We start from the raw sequence: 13,649 nt of genomic DNA on the forward strand, positions 1-13,649 counted from the left end.
TTAATCTGGGTTCAGAACCGGGCCAGAGAATGGCTTCACAACATGACTTCCTGCTCGAGATTCGAGGCGTTGACAGATTTAAAAGGGAATGGAGCGTAGCGTTGGCTTTTTGGAGAAACACCATTTTTGTTCTCCAACAAATTCACAGACAGTGATAGATATCATACATTCCCCTTGCTTCCACCCTTTTTCCTTGACCAGACAACTGCAAATCAACGATTGCATCACGGTTGCATCTTTTCACATTCCCAATTCTTTGAAAAAGGCAAGCTCTAGATTTTTATTGGAACCGTCAATCATAGCGTAGGTAGGCAAGATCTCGCCAGTGGGCAAACATACCTGAACCGGCTTAATATTCCATCTTTTCAAGCAACACCGAGAAGCCTACCAAAACACTCTCACACAGAGACTTGGCGAGTCAATTTCACCATGATCATCATATCAAGGCAAACAGCCCTCGCCGCATTCATCCTAGCCCTCGTCACAAGGGATGCCGTGACAGCTTTGCCGACGGGCATCCCAAAAGCCCTAGCAACGACGGAGCCGCACGCCAGCGGAGGGCACAATCCCCAAATTGAGCGCCGCGAGGTGGCCCTGCCGGCCGAAAAGCCCCAAGACCCCGACGCAGCAGCGCCCAGCCCCGCCGCCCTCGACAAGCGGGCCGGGAACGAGGGGCTGATCAGGCAGATGGCGCTCGACGCGGGCCGGTACCACGCGGCCAACGACCGGGCCGCCGCCAACCGGGCCGCCGCCAAGGAGCGCACCGCCAAGAAGCAGCAGGTGCGCGTCGCGCAGGCCGCGCAGGGGGTCAAGGCGGCGCCGCCTCAGCAGCTGCCGCTGGGCGCGGCGGGCAACCTGCCGCAGCCTGCGAGGGCCGGAGCGGCCGGCCTGCCTCCGCCGTCCGCGCCGCAGCTGCCGCAGAGCTACGGCGCTGGCGCGTCGTCCCGCGGCCAGACGGCCCCCGTGGCTCCTCCCGTTCAGCAACCGCCTCCCCTGGAGAAGCTGGCACCGCTGCGCAATCCGATGCGGCCTCGGCCCCTGGCGCCGGTGGAACCGCCTTTCCAATTGGGGTTGAGCAAACCGCCGCAGACGGGCGGGGGGAGCGGCAATGATCTGAGAGCTTACAAGATAGTCGATTAGTCTCGCGGGTAGTGGTTGATTTTGGATGGGTAGGTTATTGTATCGTGATTTATTAGAAAAATTCAAAAGTGACTTTTTTTACTCTGATTATAAGTCCGTATGATGAGGTGTGAAAGATATTGCTCAAAATGAATGTTTTATCACTATCGCGTGCAAATGCCCTATTTATGTCTTGATCCAGGCCTGTTTTGCGTCTAAAAATAAACCACAAACAATGTCATGGACTCATAGCTATGGATGCAGCTCACGGTATATATCCGTCGAGATGGCCAAGCAATAATCTCCAGACTCTAATCTGCCGCCGTCTCTGCCAGCAGCCCCCCAAAAGAAAAGCGTGCCAAAATATCCAAGCTACCCGCTGCAAAGTCTGCCACGACCGCACTGTTACGATCAAGGTATCGGGGTAACCTGTTCTTAGGGTAAAATACAGTGGGTTAAAGCAATTGAACGTCTAACTGGGTAATTGGGGTTCTCAATAACTGGGGGTGAAATTATAATCGTTTTTAAATAAATATTGAGGTTAATTAAAATTTAATTGCTGCTAAACAATCCTAAAATCGAATTTATTTATATAGTAATAAACGTGCCTTATATAAATTATATTCCGAATGTAATTTTTCCTAATTTGTTACAAATCGCAAAAATTATTTCCCTTAATTTGTTATAATCCTTTAATAATTATTAAAATTATTTTTTTGGCAATTACGTAAAATTACGTAATTTTTTTTATATAATCCTTTTTTTACCGGTCGGTGATTTTTTTGGGCGGGTATTGTTAGGAGGGGTATAACCCCATTTGGCCTCCCTAATACCGGCCCAATTATTTGGTCGTAATATTAGGTTTTTTTCCTTTGGCCAAATCCCTTTGGTTTTTAAATAATCCGTATTTTTTTAATCCCTGTTTTGGTTTTTTTTCCTTTTTGCCTAATTTTTTTGCGCCATATTTAATTATATAACCAAACCAAAATTTGGTCGTTCGTCGATAAAACGTCGCCACGCCCTTTTTTTTTCCTATTATCGACGGATATCGTTAAAATGCTTTTTTGCAATTTCTACCGTGCCAAAAGCGCAACGTTTTATTAGGTATTTTTTTAGGATTTTATTCGTTATATGGAATATATTTGTTCCAATCGTTTTGGATATAATATATTGGGTTTATCCGCTGTTTAAATCCGTTATATTGGTCGCCAATATTTGAAATTGGATGCGGAGGTCGAGGCGTTTAAAAAGCAAATTTATATATAATAGGCGAAATTATTTCGTTTGCGAAAATAAAAAAAATTGTGGTTTGAAAAAATAATGCGAATTATATTTCGCGGAATTAATAATTTGGAGGAATTGGATTGGATAAAACGTAAAAAGGCGGAATAGGAGGAACGTCGACAATTAACCGAAATTTTACCTAAAATATCTTTGGAATTGTTTTTTCCGGATTCCAATTTTGTTTGGGATTTGATTTTCCCGATAAATCTTTTAAATTTTTCGTTATTGGATAAAATAAATGTTTTTGCGCAATATTTCGTTAATACGTCGTTTTTTTGGTATTTTTATTTTATATTATATATTAATTGTTTTTTTATAAATTCGTTTGGTAGTATAATTTCGAATCCTAATCGGCCTTTAATTTTTGGAAATGGTAAATATGTCACGGGCAGGCAGGGCGGACAGGTAGGTGCGGGCGATCAGGTAACAGGACAGAGTATATTGGCTATCTAGTCTTCCAGGTACAGGGTAGCAGGTGGTTGTTGACGAAGACGTAGCTCGAGGAGCTACATATCGGAGACTGCAGAGATTTCGCGTAGATATACGCGCGCGAGGCGCTCGGCCCTCGCGCCTTCACGTGACAGGGGTTATGACTAAGCGACAGCCCAGTGGCTGTCCTTCAGGTCTGTGACAGTTGGTTTTAATTTTACGGTTTTTTTCCTTATTATAATCCAAATAATTTCGCAAAATTGGTTCGAACCAGGCGAACGCGTCGCCTTTTAAAAACGAGGTTGCGTAAATAATTTTATTTATATTATTATCGAAATTATCCTCGTTAAAGTGAAAATATACCCGGGTTCCTATAAAAAGTCCCTGCAAAATATTTATAATATTATCGTATAATAATAATAAAGGGTATTTAATATAGTTTTTATTAATTTAATTAATTTGTTCGGTTATTTGTTCCTGGAATTGTCGATTTTCGGTTTAAAACGTCGCGACCATTTAACGCAAAACGTTAACGTTGGCCGGAATATTGGTAATAAAAAGGGTTTAAAAGGTGGTTTTGTTGGAAAATATTGTTTCGGCGGTATTATTCGGTATATTTTAAAATAAAATATTAAACAGGAGCAATTAAAATATTACAATTAAAATATCGGGGTAATTTGTTTTTAGGGTAAAATATAGTGGGTTAAAGCAATTAAACGTTTAATTGGGTAATTGGGGTTTTTAATAATTGGGGGTGAAATTATAATTATTTTTAAATAAATATTGAGGTTAATTAAAATTTAATTGCTGCTAAGCAATTTTAAAATGGAATTTATTTATATAGTAATAAACGTATTTTATATAAATTATATTCCAAATGTAATTTTTCCTAATTTATTACAAATCGCAAAAATTATTTCCCTTAATTTGTTATAATCCCTTAATAATTATTGAAATTATTTTTTTGGCAATTACGTGAGGTCACGTGATTTTTTTTATATAATCCTCTTTCTGCCGGTCGGTGATTTCTTTGGGCGGGTGTCGTTAGGAGGGGTGTGACCCCACCTGGCCTCCCTGGTACCGGCCCAACTGTCTGGTCGTAACACGCACCCTGTCGGCTTTCCACGTCAGTCGGCCCTGGACGGGGTGAGCGGCCGCAGCATGGATCTGTGGCGGTGCCGGGGCGTGCTGCGCAGGGCGGCCAGGCCCGACTCGGTGTCCAGGGCGCGGTGGTGGAGGCGCTGGTCGCGGCCCAGGCTCTGCACGAGGTCGGGCACCGAGTCCACGTCGCCGTCGCCGGCGCGGGCCTTGGTCCGGCTGAACCACCTGGCGAAGACGCGGCATATCGGGGCCAGGAAGGGGATGGAGGAGCAGGTGAGCAGTGCTGCCGACTCGGCGCTGGGTGGCGATTTGTTTTAGTTGTGTGTTTTTTGTCTTGTCATTCTTGTGATGTAGAAATGGTCCATAAGTTCATAACGCTGTAAAAGACTTGCTTACACTTTCCAGGTTATAAGGGCTTCACACTCGTCTTGGGAGGGGGTTTGACAAGTTGGACGATTACGTTAGCACGGCTTGGGGATTGTAAAGCAGCGTGTTTGTCTTACAAAGAATATCCGGGTCTGCCAAAAGTGGCAACAGCGTCGTTTTGTATCCAGCGACGCCGCAGGCACTTGTTTGCGTTAGTGCCTGCAAAAGCTTTGGTTTTGACTCTTTGAGGTTCGGTTTTCAAAACATGCTTGACCCACATGATTCCAAGGCCGAGCGCACAGCTTAGCCCGAGTGCCTTTGGCCTGCTGATGTACAGCTTGGAGACTACAAGGGCTGGCCAGACGGCCTGTCGCCGGTCGGAATCCGTTTATAACTCAGCTTTTGGTGAAACGTATAGATGCCATCCTGGACAAACTAGCTCTGCAGTCTGCATGCAGCAAGAAATATTATGTCATGATTGGCATGAACCAGCGACACTTACAAAGTAAAGATCGCCAAAAGCAGAGAATACTTTGGACACAAAAGAATCATCAGCGTCAAGATACTCCAGATCCACTCAGGGCCGACAAAACAAGGCCGACAAAACAAGGCCGCCGGGCATTTACCTGAAGAGTACATACATATGCCAATGACCAGGCGAATGCTGTAGCACTCGTTGTCCGGGTCGCGGGCCCACACGGCCTTCTGGGGCGTGGCGCACTGGAACAGGATCAACATGCTGGCGACGGTGAAGTTGACCATGCTCATGATGCTGAGGAACCACGAGGCCATGGAGCTCCAGTAGCCGGCGAGCAGCACGCGGTTCAGCATGGCGGCCATGGCGATCTTGGGCAGGCCGAGGCCGAAGACGCCCGTGACGGAGCCCAGGATGCTCCACAGCTGCGCGCCGCGCCGCTGCTCGCGCGTCAGGTCCCACATGTGCCGTCCCAGCCCGTGCCGCACCGCCACCACGTTCAGCCCCGCCTCGCCCCACGACGTCACCAGCGCCAGCGCCATGATGTAGTCCTCCGCCCACAGGCCCTTCTTGATCACCGCCCGCGTGTACAGCCGCAGGCTGACAAACACGCTCGAGATGCTCGTCAGCGTGAGCATCACCGCCGTGATCCGCGGGCCCCGGTCGTCGGTCGCCGTCGCGCTTTGGACCTCCATGTGCGGTGTGCAAGAAACAAAAAAAAAAATTGTGGTCTTGGTATCGTGGTTGATTTTTTTTTTCTTTTTCTTCTGGTTGTGGCTGTCGTCGGGTCGTTTTATATGACTGCAAATTTAAACTGGGATATCCGTAAAGCTGCCGTCCTCTGGACCCTGAGACCCCCCACTTGCCGGTAAAAGAACAAGGTTTAATTACGCCACGGCATAAAACAATACGCACTTTGGTAGGTTAGTTTGGTCCCAAGACTGGCGTGCTCGTCCAAACGTGGTAGCCCGGTTTTCCAAGTAGCAAAGTCTAAAACCACGACGAGGTAAAATTCCCGAAACCGTCGGATATAGTATTGGCTGCTGCACGCGGATTGGCCTCATTGGAGTTCCTGGCAGAGGGGGGAGGTCACGCAATCCAAATAATTGACTCGTCAATCGGACTAGAGCCAGGACTGGCATCTTGTGTGTTGAGTTGTTGTTGTTAACCTCCCGCATGTCAACGGGACAGCCTATTCGGGCAATCCAGTCTCGGGGCCAGTAGTTGACTTTTTGAAAAAGAAATTTAAAAAGTTGAAAGAAAACCATATACCTGTCGCCGATACTGTTCGTGGGGCTCTATATACTTGTTGGATAAATATTTGCTCATATTACTGAATTAAGACTCAAGTAGTCAAAATGTTCTCTTGACTCTTGACTAAAAATCGTAAAGCGACGAGGTGCAGACGCCAAACGTACGAGCGGCTTCACCCCTGCGCCATGAATGATGAGCCCGAGTTCCCAGAGGGCCAGAGGAGCTGTCCCTTGTGCAAGGTACGGATACAACTTTCCACACCCTGATCTGGGCCCAGGTTTGTTATCTGTATCGAAAGCGTATCCCGCTTGGTGCGATTACCAGTGTCATTCCAACCCGTCTAGCACCACCCTTTAAAGCGCAACGACACCATTTTTTGGGTGCCGGCGTGCCGAAACCCCAGAGCTGGCAGTCTGTCCCACAGTAGTCGGTGCTCTACGTAAGACAAACAAATTAAGCATTTGTAGTCTCCCCAACCCCTGGACACACTAGCCAAGTCGGGGCACGGGACTAGCTCTTGCACAAAAGCCGTGTTGGGAGCAGCAATTGCCCCATTTGGAGTGTTGACCGGGGTCAGTAAAATGCCGAGGTTGCAAGAGGCGTACACCTTGGTGAACCGGTGCAGGTTTGAAAATGACCAACAGATGTAGGCTGGCAGGCAACCAGGGCAGGTTAAAGGTCGCTTTGTGTTTTCAAAGTGCGTGGCTGTGTCTTTGGCTGGAGACGGAGTTAAACCAACAGCTGGCTGCTTTGAATGCCTAGACTTTTAAATGTTTGAAAACGGGTCCCGATAGACTACTGCAGCCGATGCAGAACTTGCCAAGACCACTGGTTTGACAATTGACGGCCATTCAACTGTACAAAAGAACAATCCTAGCTGCACTTGCACATAAAAATATCTATATCGCCAGAGTCATCCTTGTCATTCCCGTCCAAGCATGAGAAGCTTGGGTGCACAGCCTATGGAAGTACTTCTAGTCAACTCCCGCTCCGACAGGAATCTGACAAGCTGGTAGAGATTTGGCGGGCATAAAAGCAAGAGTAACTGATTGCTACTAAAACGGGACCCAGCGCAAAGTCGGGGGCAGGGGGCCTCCTGTTTAAAGTGAGGAAACTGGGAAACTTTTAACCTTGGTCGCTAGGATGACAAAGACAATGGTGTGGTGGTGATTACATAAATAACAATGTCTACTGGTTATTAAATTAAGCAGTTTAGCAGAGTAGATTAGCCTCTGTACAACCATTAAAATCTCCTTCAAAAAAAAGGGCTCTTTCCAACACAGTTGTTGCGCAACCATTAATCTTTTTTCTTTCACCTCTCGACGTCCAAGCCGCCACAATCATGATGCAAACAACCATGGCCGCAATCCTACTCGGCTTCATCGCAAGCAGTGCCGTCGTGGCCTTGCCGGCAGGCATTCAAGCAGGTCCAGACCACCCGGACCGCGTCCAGCGCCGCGGGGCGTCCTCGTCAGCCCAGCGGTCCGGTGGGGACAAGTCAGAGGATCGCCCCTCGCTGAGGGAAATCATGAAAGAACCAGGCTGGGCCTGGAGAATCGCTAGCCTGACTCCCACCGGGAGAGAGCTGGTCAAGGAAGCAAAGATTGCACAGCAGGAACGAGACGAGGCAAGACGTCGTGCTTTTGAAGCCGGATATAGCCCCGACCCCCGTGCAGGCGGTACTAGTGTCAGGGCCTAGAGGGGCGAGAAGACGTCTGCGCAAGACTCTTTGGCGCGGGGTTGAAGCGGTGACGTGTTGCAGCGGATTGTGGTGTTTAGACCGTTTGATTGAATAAATAGCCTATTGTCTTGCAAAATTACTTGGAGAATAATATATGCTATCGGTGCGTTCAAAAGTTCAAGTGCAACAAACGGGTCGATTCTCTGACAAGGCAAGTCATAAACTACTATACAATAATCAACGACCAGTGAGGAATTTGAATAGCGCTATTGTTTCTTTCAACTCTTTTTGCCCGCGATTGCATACTTGCTTGCCAAGTTGCTCAATAGTCCAAACTGCGCCGACTTTTGATTTCAAAAGCCCATCCTCCAGAACGGTTTGATTTCTTGTCTTGTGTCAAATTAGAGCCAAGAGCCTCTTGGTCTATCCCACGTCCACGAATTCATTATTCAAGATAATACCTTGAGAAGATTACACATCCACATAATATGATTACAGTGTGAGCTCACATGTTTTCGCCACCGCCTCCAATTAATTTGAATAGGCATCAATTGTTTAAGCACTTGGCAAGCTAGAGTCATTGGTTAATTCGCTGTTCTTTGTTGAATGCATCTGACTCCCACATAGTGAGCAAAAGTGCACAATTACCAATGCCACGGCTGTTTTAATCGACAGTCCAAAGCCAAAACATTTCTTCTGTCTCTATCCTCGACGTGACTTAATCCACGCATCACACAACCTCGACCTCGAACCCCTCAATCCCTCCCGCCATCCACCTATCAACGTAGTCGCCCCAGTCGGTCAGCCCGGTGCCCCAAACCCCGTGGTTCGCCTTGGCGATGGCCTCCTCCTCCGTCTCGGGCTCGATCAGCAGCGAGCCCTCGCCGGTGAAGTAGGTCGGGGTGCAGATCTTCATGACGCTGAACCAGGCGGCGCCCCTGCGCAGCTCGGCGCTGTACTTTTGCTGCGCGAGGCGCGTGGCCCGCACCACGACCCGGCGCGCGTCGTCGTCGCCGTCGCCGGCCCGCGCCTCGGCGCTCGACACGACGTGCGCGATGATGCGGCCCAGGTAGCCCTGGCCGCTGGTAAAGTTGTACGAGACGCCGTAGCCGGCGTAAAAGTAGCCAAACAGGTTGGGGAAGTCGTGCATGCCCACGCCCATGTAGGGGGCCTGGAAGTCGCGGGCGTTCCACCCCTCGTCAAAGTCGCGGCCGCCCGCGCCCGTGATGGTGCTGCCCAGGCTCTCGCTCATCTTTTCGGCCGCCGGCGACAGCAGGAAGCCGGTCGCGAGGATCAGGACGTCCACGTCCATCTTTTGCCCGTTTGCCACGATGCCCTGGCTGGTGTACTCGGTGATGCCCTTGCCGTCCGTGTCGACCAGCGTGACGTTGTCCCGGTTGAAGCTCATGAGGTAGTCGTCGTGGAAGGTCGGACGCTTGCACCACGAAGGGTACCACGGCGACAGCTTGTCGGCAAGCTCTGGACTTTTGACCACTTTTTTTATGTGGCTGCGCACAAACGCCGTTCGCTCCATGTCCAGCTTGACCATCTCGTCAATGTGCTCCTTGATCTGGTCGGGCGTGGGAGACACGACGCCCTTTCGGGAACTGCCCAGGAAGCCGGAGCCGCCCGGCGTGTGCGTCCAGCCGTCGTTGACCAGGTCCCTGCCCAGACGCGGCACCTCGCCCGCCATCATCTGGTTCAGGTTGGCCTGGCGCTCCCTCTGCCAGCCCTTCTTGTAGGCGACCTTGCGCCACTCCTCCGGGTCCGTCTTGCCCTGGTTCCTCGGCCCGCAGTACGAGGGCGTGCGCTGGACCACGTAGAGGTGCTTGGCCCACTTTGCCACCTCGGGCACGACCTGGATGGCCGTGGCGCCGGTGCCGACCACGGCGACCTTTTTGTCTTTGAGGTTGACCATGTCCGGGACCTCCTGCGTGCCGCCCGTGTACTTCCAGTCCCAACGCGACGTGTGGATGACCTTGACGCCTCCGGCCCTGAGGTCCGCCAGGCCAGGCAGGCTGGGTATCTTGGCGACGGGGAAGGTGCCGTTGGCGCATATGACGTATCGCGCCTTGACCGTCATGCGGCGCTGGCCGTGCGGGCCGAGGTCGCGGAGCAGCTCGACGGTCCACTTGCCGCTCTGGTCGTCCCAGACCTGGCTGACCACGCGCGTGGCGAACAGGGCCCTCTCGTCGAGCCCGGTGCGCTTGGCGATGCGCTCCAGCTGGCCGCGGATCTCCTGGCCGTACGAGTACCGGTGCTTGGGCACGTATCCAAACTCCTCCAGCAGCGCCATGTAGCAGTACCCTTCGACGTCGCACATGAGCCCCGGGTAGCGGTTCCAGTACCACGTCCCGCCGAAGCCCCCTCCGATCTCGGCCACGCACATGTCGTAGACGGAAACGCCCGCCTGCGTGAGGTAGTAGCCACACGTCAGCCCAAAGGCACCCCCTCCGGTGATCAAGACCTTGACCTCACCCCCGTCGGCCACCGGAGGCTCCTGCGCCGCCAGCGCGTCGTAGTCCACCCAGGGATCGGCAGAGAGCTCGCCGGGGTAGTCTTTTGATGTCGATGTCATGTATTGCTTTTGCATGTCGGGCCGGAGACGCTTGACGCGCTCGGCCTCGTATCTTTGCTTGATTTCTTCGGCGTTCATGACTGCGACTGTGGGTTTTTTGTTTTTGTAGAAAATGATAAAAAAGACAAATTTTGGCTTTTTTGTCTATGTGGTATAGTAGCCACCGACTGCTACCTTGACCAAAAAGCAATCCGCATACATGGCGATTTATATACACTCGCAACACTCCTGCCAAACAAAAAATCGATTTGCTAAGCGGCGATCCGGAGTGTATAAAACCCCGTCGGAAACCAGAAATCAAGGCATTCTACCAGACATTTCGGCGGACTCCTCGAAAAATCCGAGATTGCGTCCTGCGGGAGATCCACATTTATCGTCAAACCTGTGACATGGTGTTATAAATCGCGAGGAACGGGTTTCGGTGTACGTGGGCAAGAGCCACAGGGTAGCAGCCGCCCAGTCTACAGCCACGATGCACGTGGTTGCGCAAGATGGCTACCAGAAAATGCAGATGATGCGGGTGATGCAGGTGCTGGACTGGGTGCAACCCGGCCAATGACCCAGCGCCGACGGTTATATATAACAAATCTGCACACCACACCGCGGCCGAGTTCTCGATCCAACACCGGCCAGGGCCATGTGGGTTGACCCCACCCTGCACAAAAAAAAACTCAAAAGAATTACTGCATGGCCGTCGCCGCACAAGCTTTTGCACGAGACCAAGCAATCCGTACACTGCTTCTTTGGTTCATTGGTTAATTATGTGATGCATCTTTCTGACGTGGACGGGAAGGATTTGGCCCGAACTCCGTCTAGAACTAGTCGGTTCGGGGCCGCCCGCTTGTGATGAACGAGAACAGGAGGGTCCTTTACTCTTTTTTTGGGGTCGATGATTATGTCATTCTCTCTCCTCCCTAGACCTTGTCACCGGGACCCCTGGATCCCCATGCCGCATTGCCGCCCACGAAGGCGATCGACGAGCGATTCAAAAGCACACCCTCGGAGAATTCCCCCGGCCCGGCGCCGACATCCTTGACCAACGTGGCCCGGCTGCCAGGAATTTCCAACCTGTTCGGACGGGTGCATGAACCGGCCTAATCTCACGGGGACCCAACACGAGAATGATGCTACTCGTGTGCGTGTCGGACAAGGACGGCGTCGACACTGGTCTGGCGGGTTGGCTTCTTCGGTCTTTCTCGCACCGTCGTGTTATATGCAAGCTTTCTTATAAAATCCCTCTGTGCATTGTCCATGCCTGCCTGATCATACATGCCCTTTTTGGGCGTATTGTGTCAGTGTTTTGGTGGTTTGTTCTCATTGTCGCTGTTGGGGATTCGGTGTTTGAATATAGACGAGGGGGGCTCGCAAAGCTTGAATCGTCAACCTGATACAAGGCTGTTTGAAGAAAGGAAAAATCGGTCCAAGGAACAGTTGGTAAAGCTCGGCTGGCATGTCGAACAATGACCAGATTGAGATGGTTGTACAGTCAGCCTCTGAACCGGTGGCTTTAAACCAGGAAAATGCTTCCCGAGGAATTCAAAATAGGCACTTACGGATGGGATCTCGGGTATAAATTATTATAGCACAAGACAGATGCATGTCATGTCGATGATGCCTCGGATATACACATTTACACTCAATAGTCAATAGTGACAGAGATACCATCTCTCGGATAATTCGAGGCAATCATGTCCGAGACTCTTTACACAAGACGCGTCTTGGTGATGCTCAACAAGATTTGAAATTGGCAACCTCCAAGCCTGCGCTTTGCGACAAAGGCAAGCCAACACTAGCCGTACACTGATTGTATATGCATTACTGCACTCGGGCGCAGAGGCTTTCATAGCGGCTGCATGGAATGGGTGCATCCAGATTCCACTGTCCAGAATCATCTTTCAATCGGTATGTGAATGAATTTCCTGTTGACAAAAGGTTCTTACATGGCGAGGGCGTCGGCTGTATAGGAGACGGCCTTGTCATTCCCATTCGCTGGCACGAGAGCGTCAGACCTAGTCTAGTCTTGGACATCCCCACCAAAGCCAATAGTCGCATTATCGCAGTGTCGAGGCTGGCTGGTTCTCGTAGCGACGACCCGGAAACGACCGTCAGCTGATTCAACGTCGGACTCTGGTTCGTTTGCTGGATACGGCCATCCAGCTTGGAATTCCCGCCAAGAGAATCATGACCCAGATACGAGCGTTGGATACGATAAGCGACGTTCCGCTCACGTCCCTGGGCGGTCCACACGCCTTGAGCACGTTTTGATAGTTTTTTTTTAACTCAATGTTCTCACATCAGCATTGATAAGGTACAGTATTGAGTATTTTCCGAGGTCATAACTTACGGCTCTTGTGCGGCCTGACCAACAGCATTTCATCGGCGGGTGTACAATGGTCATTGACAAGGGAATATTCTTTTATAATCTCTGTCGCCGTCTCGATTCTTATATGCGACAATGACATACTCACTTTTGCAAACGACGGATCTGGCCACTGCGTTCATGCATCTCCCAAGGGAACTGTTCAACTTTTGTGACTTGTTCAGTCTGCTCAGGCGGCATTTGCCTTGACTCGGATACTGTCCAGGCTTGCTGAACCCACATGCCATTTTCGGTAATTTGGCTAGTCTAGTTCTTTTTAATCGACTATGTTGATATTGAATTGGGGGCCTTCCCAACCAAAAAGCAAAAGTCATTTACACTCAGGCAGCACATCAAGAGAAGCGACTTTTGGAGCTCGTCTAGATCCAGACCTAGTCTTATTTAGGCCCACAAACGTACATTAAGCACAAAGGGGCGTGAACCATGGTATTCGCGTCGGCGTCAACCACTTGTCGTCCCGCAAGAGACCAGAAACGGAAAGGCTGGGTTTCTGTCGATTTTTCAGCTGACCCGCATGAAGAATTGCCCCAAGACCCCTTTTGGGATCCAGGGTCCAAGACGATGTATGCAAGTAAGATGGTCTTTGCGCTTCTGGGCCATGCGTTCCAATGAAATCTCTCCGAAGCAAGCCAATGACTTGGTCTAGTCTAGTTTTCCCCCTTTTTGTGATTGAATAGTTCCTGTGCCAGCCAGGGCATACTCTGATATGACATGCAGGATTTATTGTTTGCATCTCATTAATACACCGCTGATAAACTGGCCTGTCCCTGATCAGTATCCGGACTGTCGGGACGAGAAGTGCGAGCATAATCAATAGTAACATCGTCATCAACATTCTGGATATGGCAGCAGCTAAACCTCGGAACAAGAAGCTGTGCCCCCTTTCTCCCTATAAATACTGCAAACCCGTGTTACAACTTATCGCAAGATGGAGATTTTCCTGACCAGCATCGCCGGGTGTTGATGCAGCTTGCTTTCTCGG

General features: G+C 50.2%; 5 protein-coding genes across 5 annotated transcripts; 2 read left to right on the forward strand and 3 right to left on the reverse strand.

Moving 5' to 3' along the window:
• The first annotated feature begins 15 nt into the window (after positions 1–15).
• On the forward strand, positions 16–1,213 carry MGG_11487 (uncharacterized protein). Its single transcript, XM_003718108.1, has one exon. The coding sequence runs from the start codon at positions 430–432 to the stop codon at positions 1,138–1,140; it is 711 nt and encodes a 236-aa protein (XP_003718156.1). The 5' UTR covers positions 16–429; the 3' UTR covers positions 1,141–1,213.
• Positions 1,214–3,931: 2,718 nt separating this feature from the next.
• Positions 3,932–5,469, reverse strand: MGG_00826 (uncharacterized protein; the record flags this gene model as incomplete). Its single annotated transcript, XM_003718109.1, has 4 exons — positions 3,932–4,230; positions 4,437–4,666; positions 4,802–4,830; positions 4,941–5,469. The coding sequence occupies 4 exons, from the start codon at positions 5,467–5,469 to the stop codon at positions 3,960–3,962; spliced, it is 1,059 nt and encodes a 352-aa protein (XP_003718157.1). The 3' UTR covers positions 3,932–3,959.
• A 1,916-nt stretch (positions 5,470–7,385) lies between these two features.
• On the forward strand, positions 7,386–7,727 carry MGG_00825 (uncharacterized protein; the record flags this gene model as incomplete). The annotated part of the gene is made up of 1 exon (XM_003718110.1): positions 7,386–7,727. The coding sequence occupies one exon, from the start codon at positions 7,386–7,388 to the stop codon at positions 7,725–7,727; it is 342 nt and encodes a 113-aa protein (XP_003718158.1).
• Positions 7,728–8,367: 640 nt separating this feature from the next.
• Positions 8,368–10,544, reverse strand: MGG_00824 (uncharacterized protein). The gene has a single exon (XM_003718111.1). It carries the CDS (start codon positions 10,363–10,365, stop codon positions 8,440–8,442), a length of 1,926 nt encoding a protein of 641 aa, XP_003718159.1. The 5' UTR covers positions 10,366–10,544; the 3' UTR covers positions 8,368–8,439.
• Positions 10,545–11,201: 657 nt separating this feature from the next.
• MGG_00823 (uncharacterized protein) lies at positions 11,202–13,092 on the reverse strand (the record flags this gene model as incomplete). Its single annotated transcript, XM_003718112.1, has 7 exons — positions 11,202–11,355; positions 11,841–11,849; positions 12,228–12,276; positions 12,516–12,536; positions 12,632–12,645; positions 12,756–12,908; positions 13,067–13,092. The coding sequence occupies 7 exons, from the start codon at positions 13,090–13,092 to the stop codon at positions 11,202–11,204; spliced, it is 426 nt and encodes a 141-aa protein (XP_003718160.1).
• Between the last annotated feature and the right edge of the window lie 557 nt (positions 13,093–13,649).

The sequence above is a fragment of the Pyricularia oryzae genome, chromosome 5, assembly GCF_000002495.2.
Source record: "Pyricularia oryzae 70-15 chromosome 5, whole genome shotgun sequence".
Classification (NCBI taxonomy): domain Eukaryota; kingdom Fungi; phylum Ascomycota; class Sordariomycetes; order Magnaporthales; family Pyriculariaceae; genus Pyricularia; species Pyricularia oryzae.

Bases quoted from the DNA above. Each gene is read 5' to 3' on its own strand.
- MGG_11487 (XM_003718108.1), top strand. From the start codon at position 430: ATGATCATCATATCAAGGCAAACAGCCCTCGCCGCATTCATCCTAGCC.
- MGG_00824 (XM_003718111.1), bottom strand. From the start codon at position 10,365: ATGAACGCCGAAGAAATCAAGCAAAGATACGAGGCCGAGCGCGTCAAG.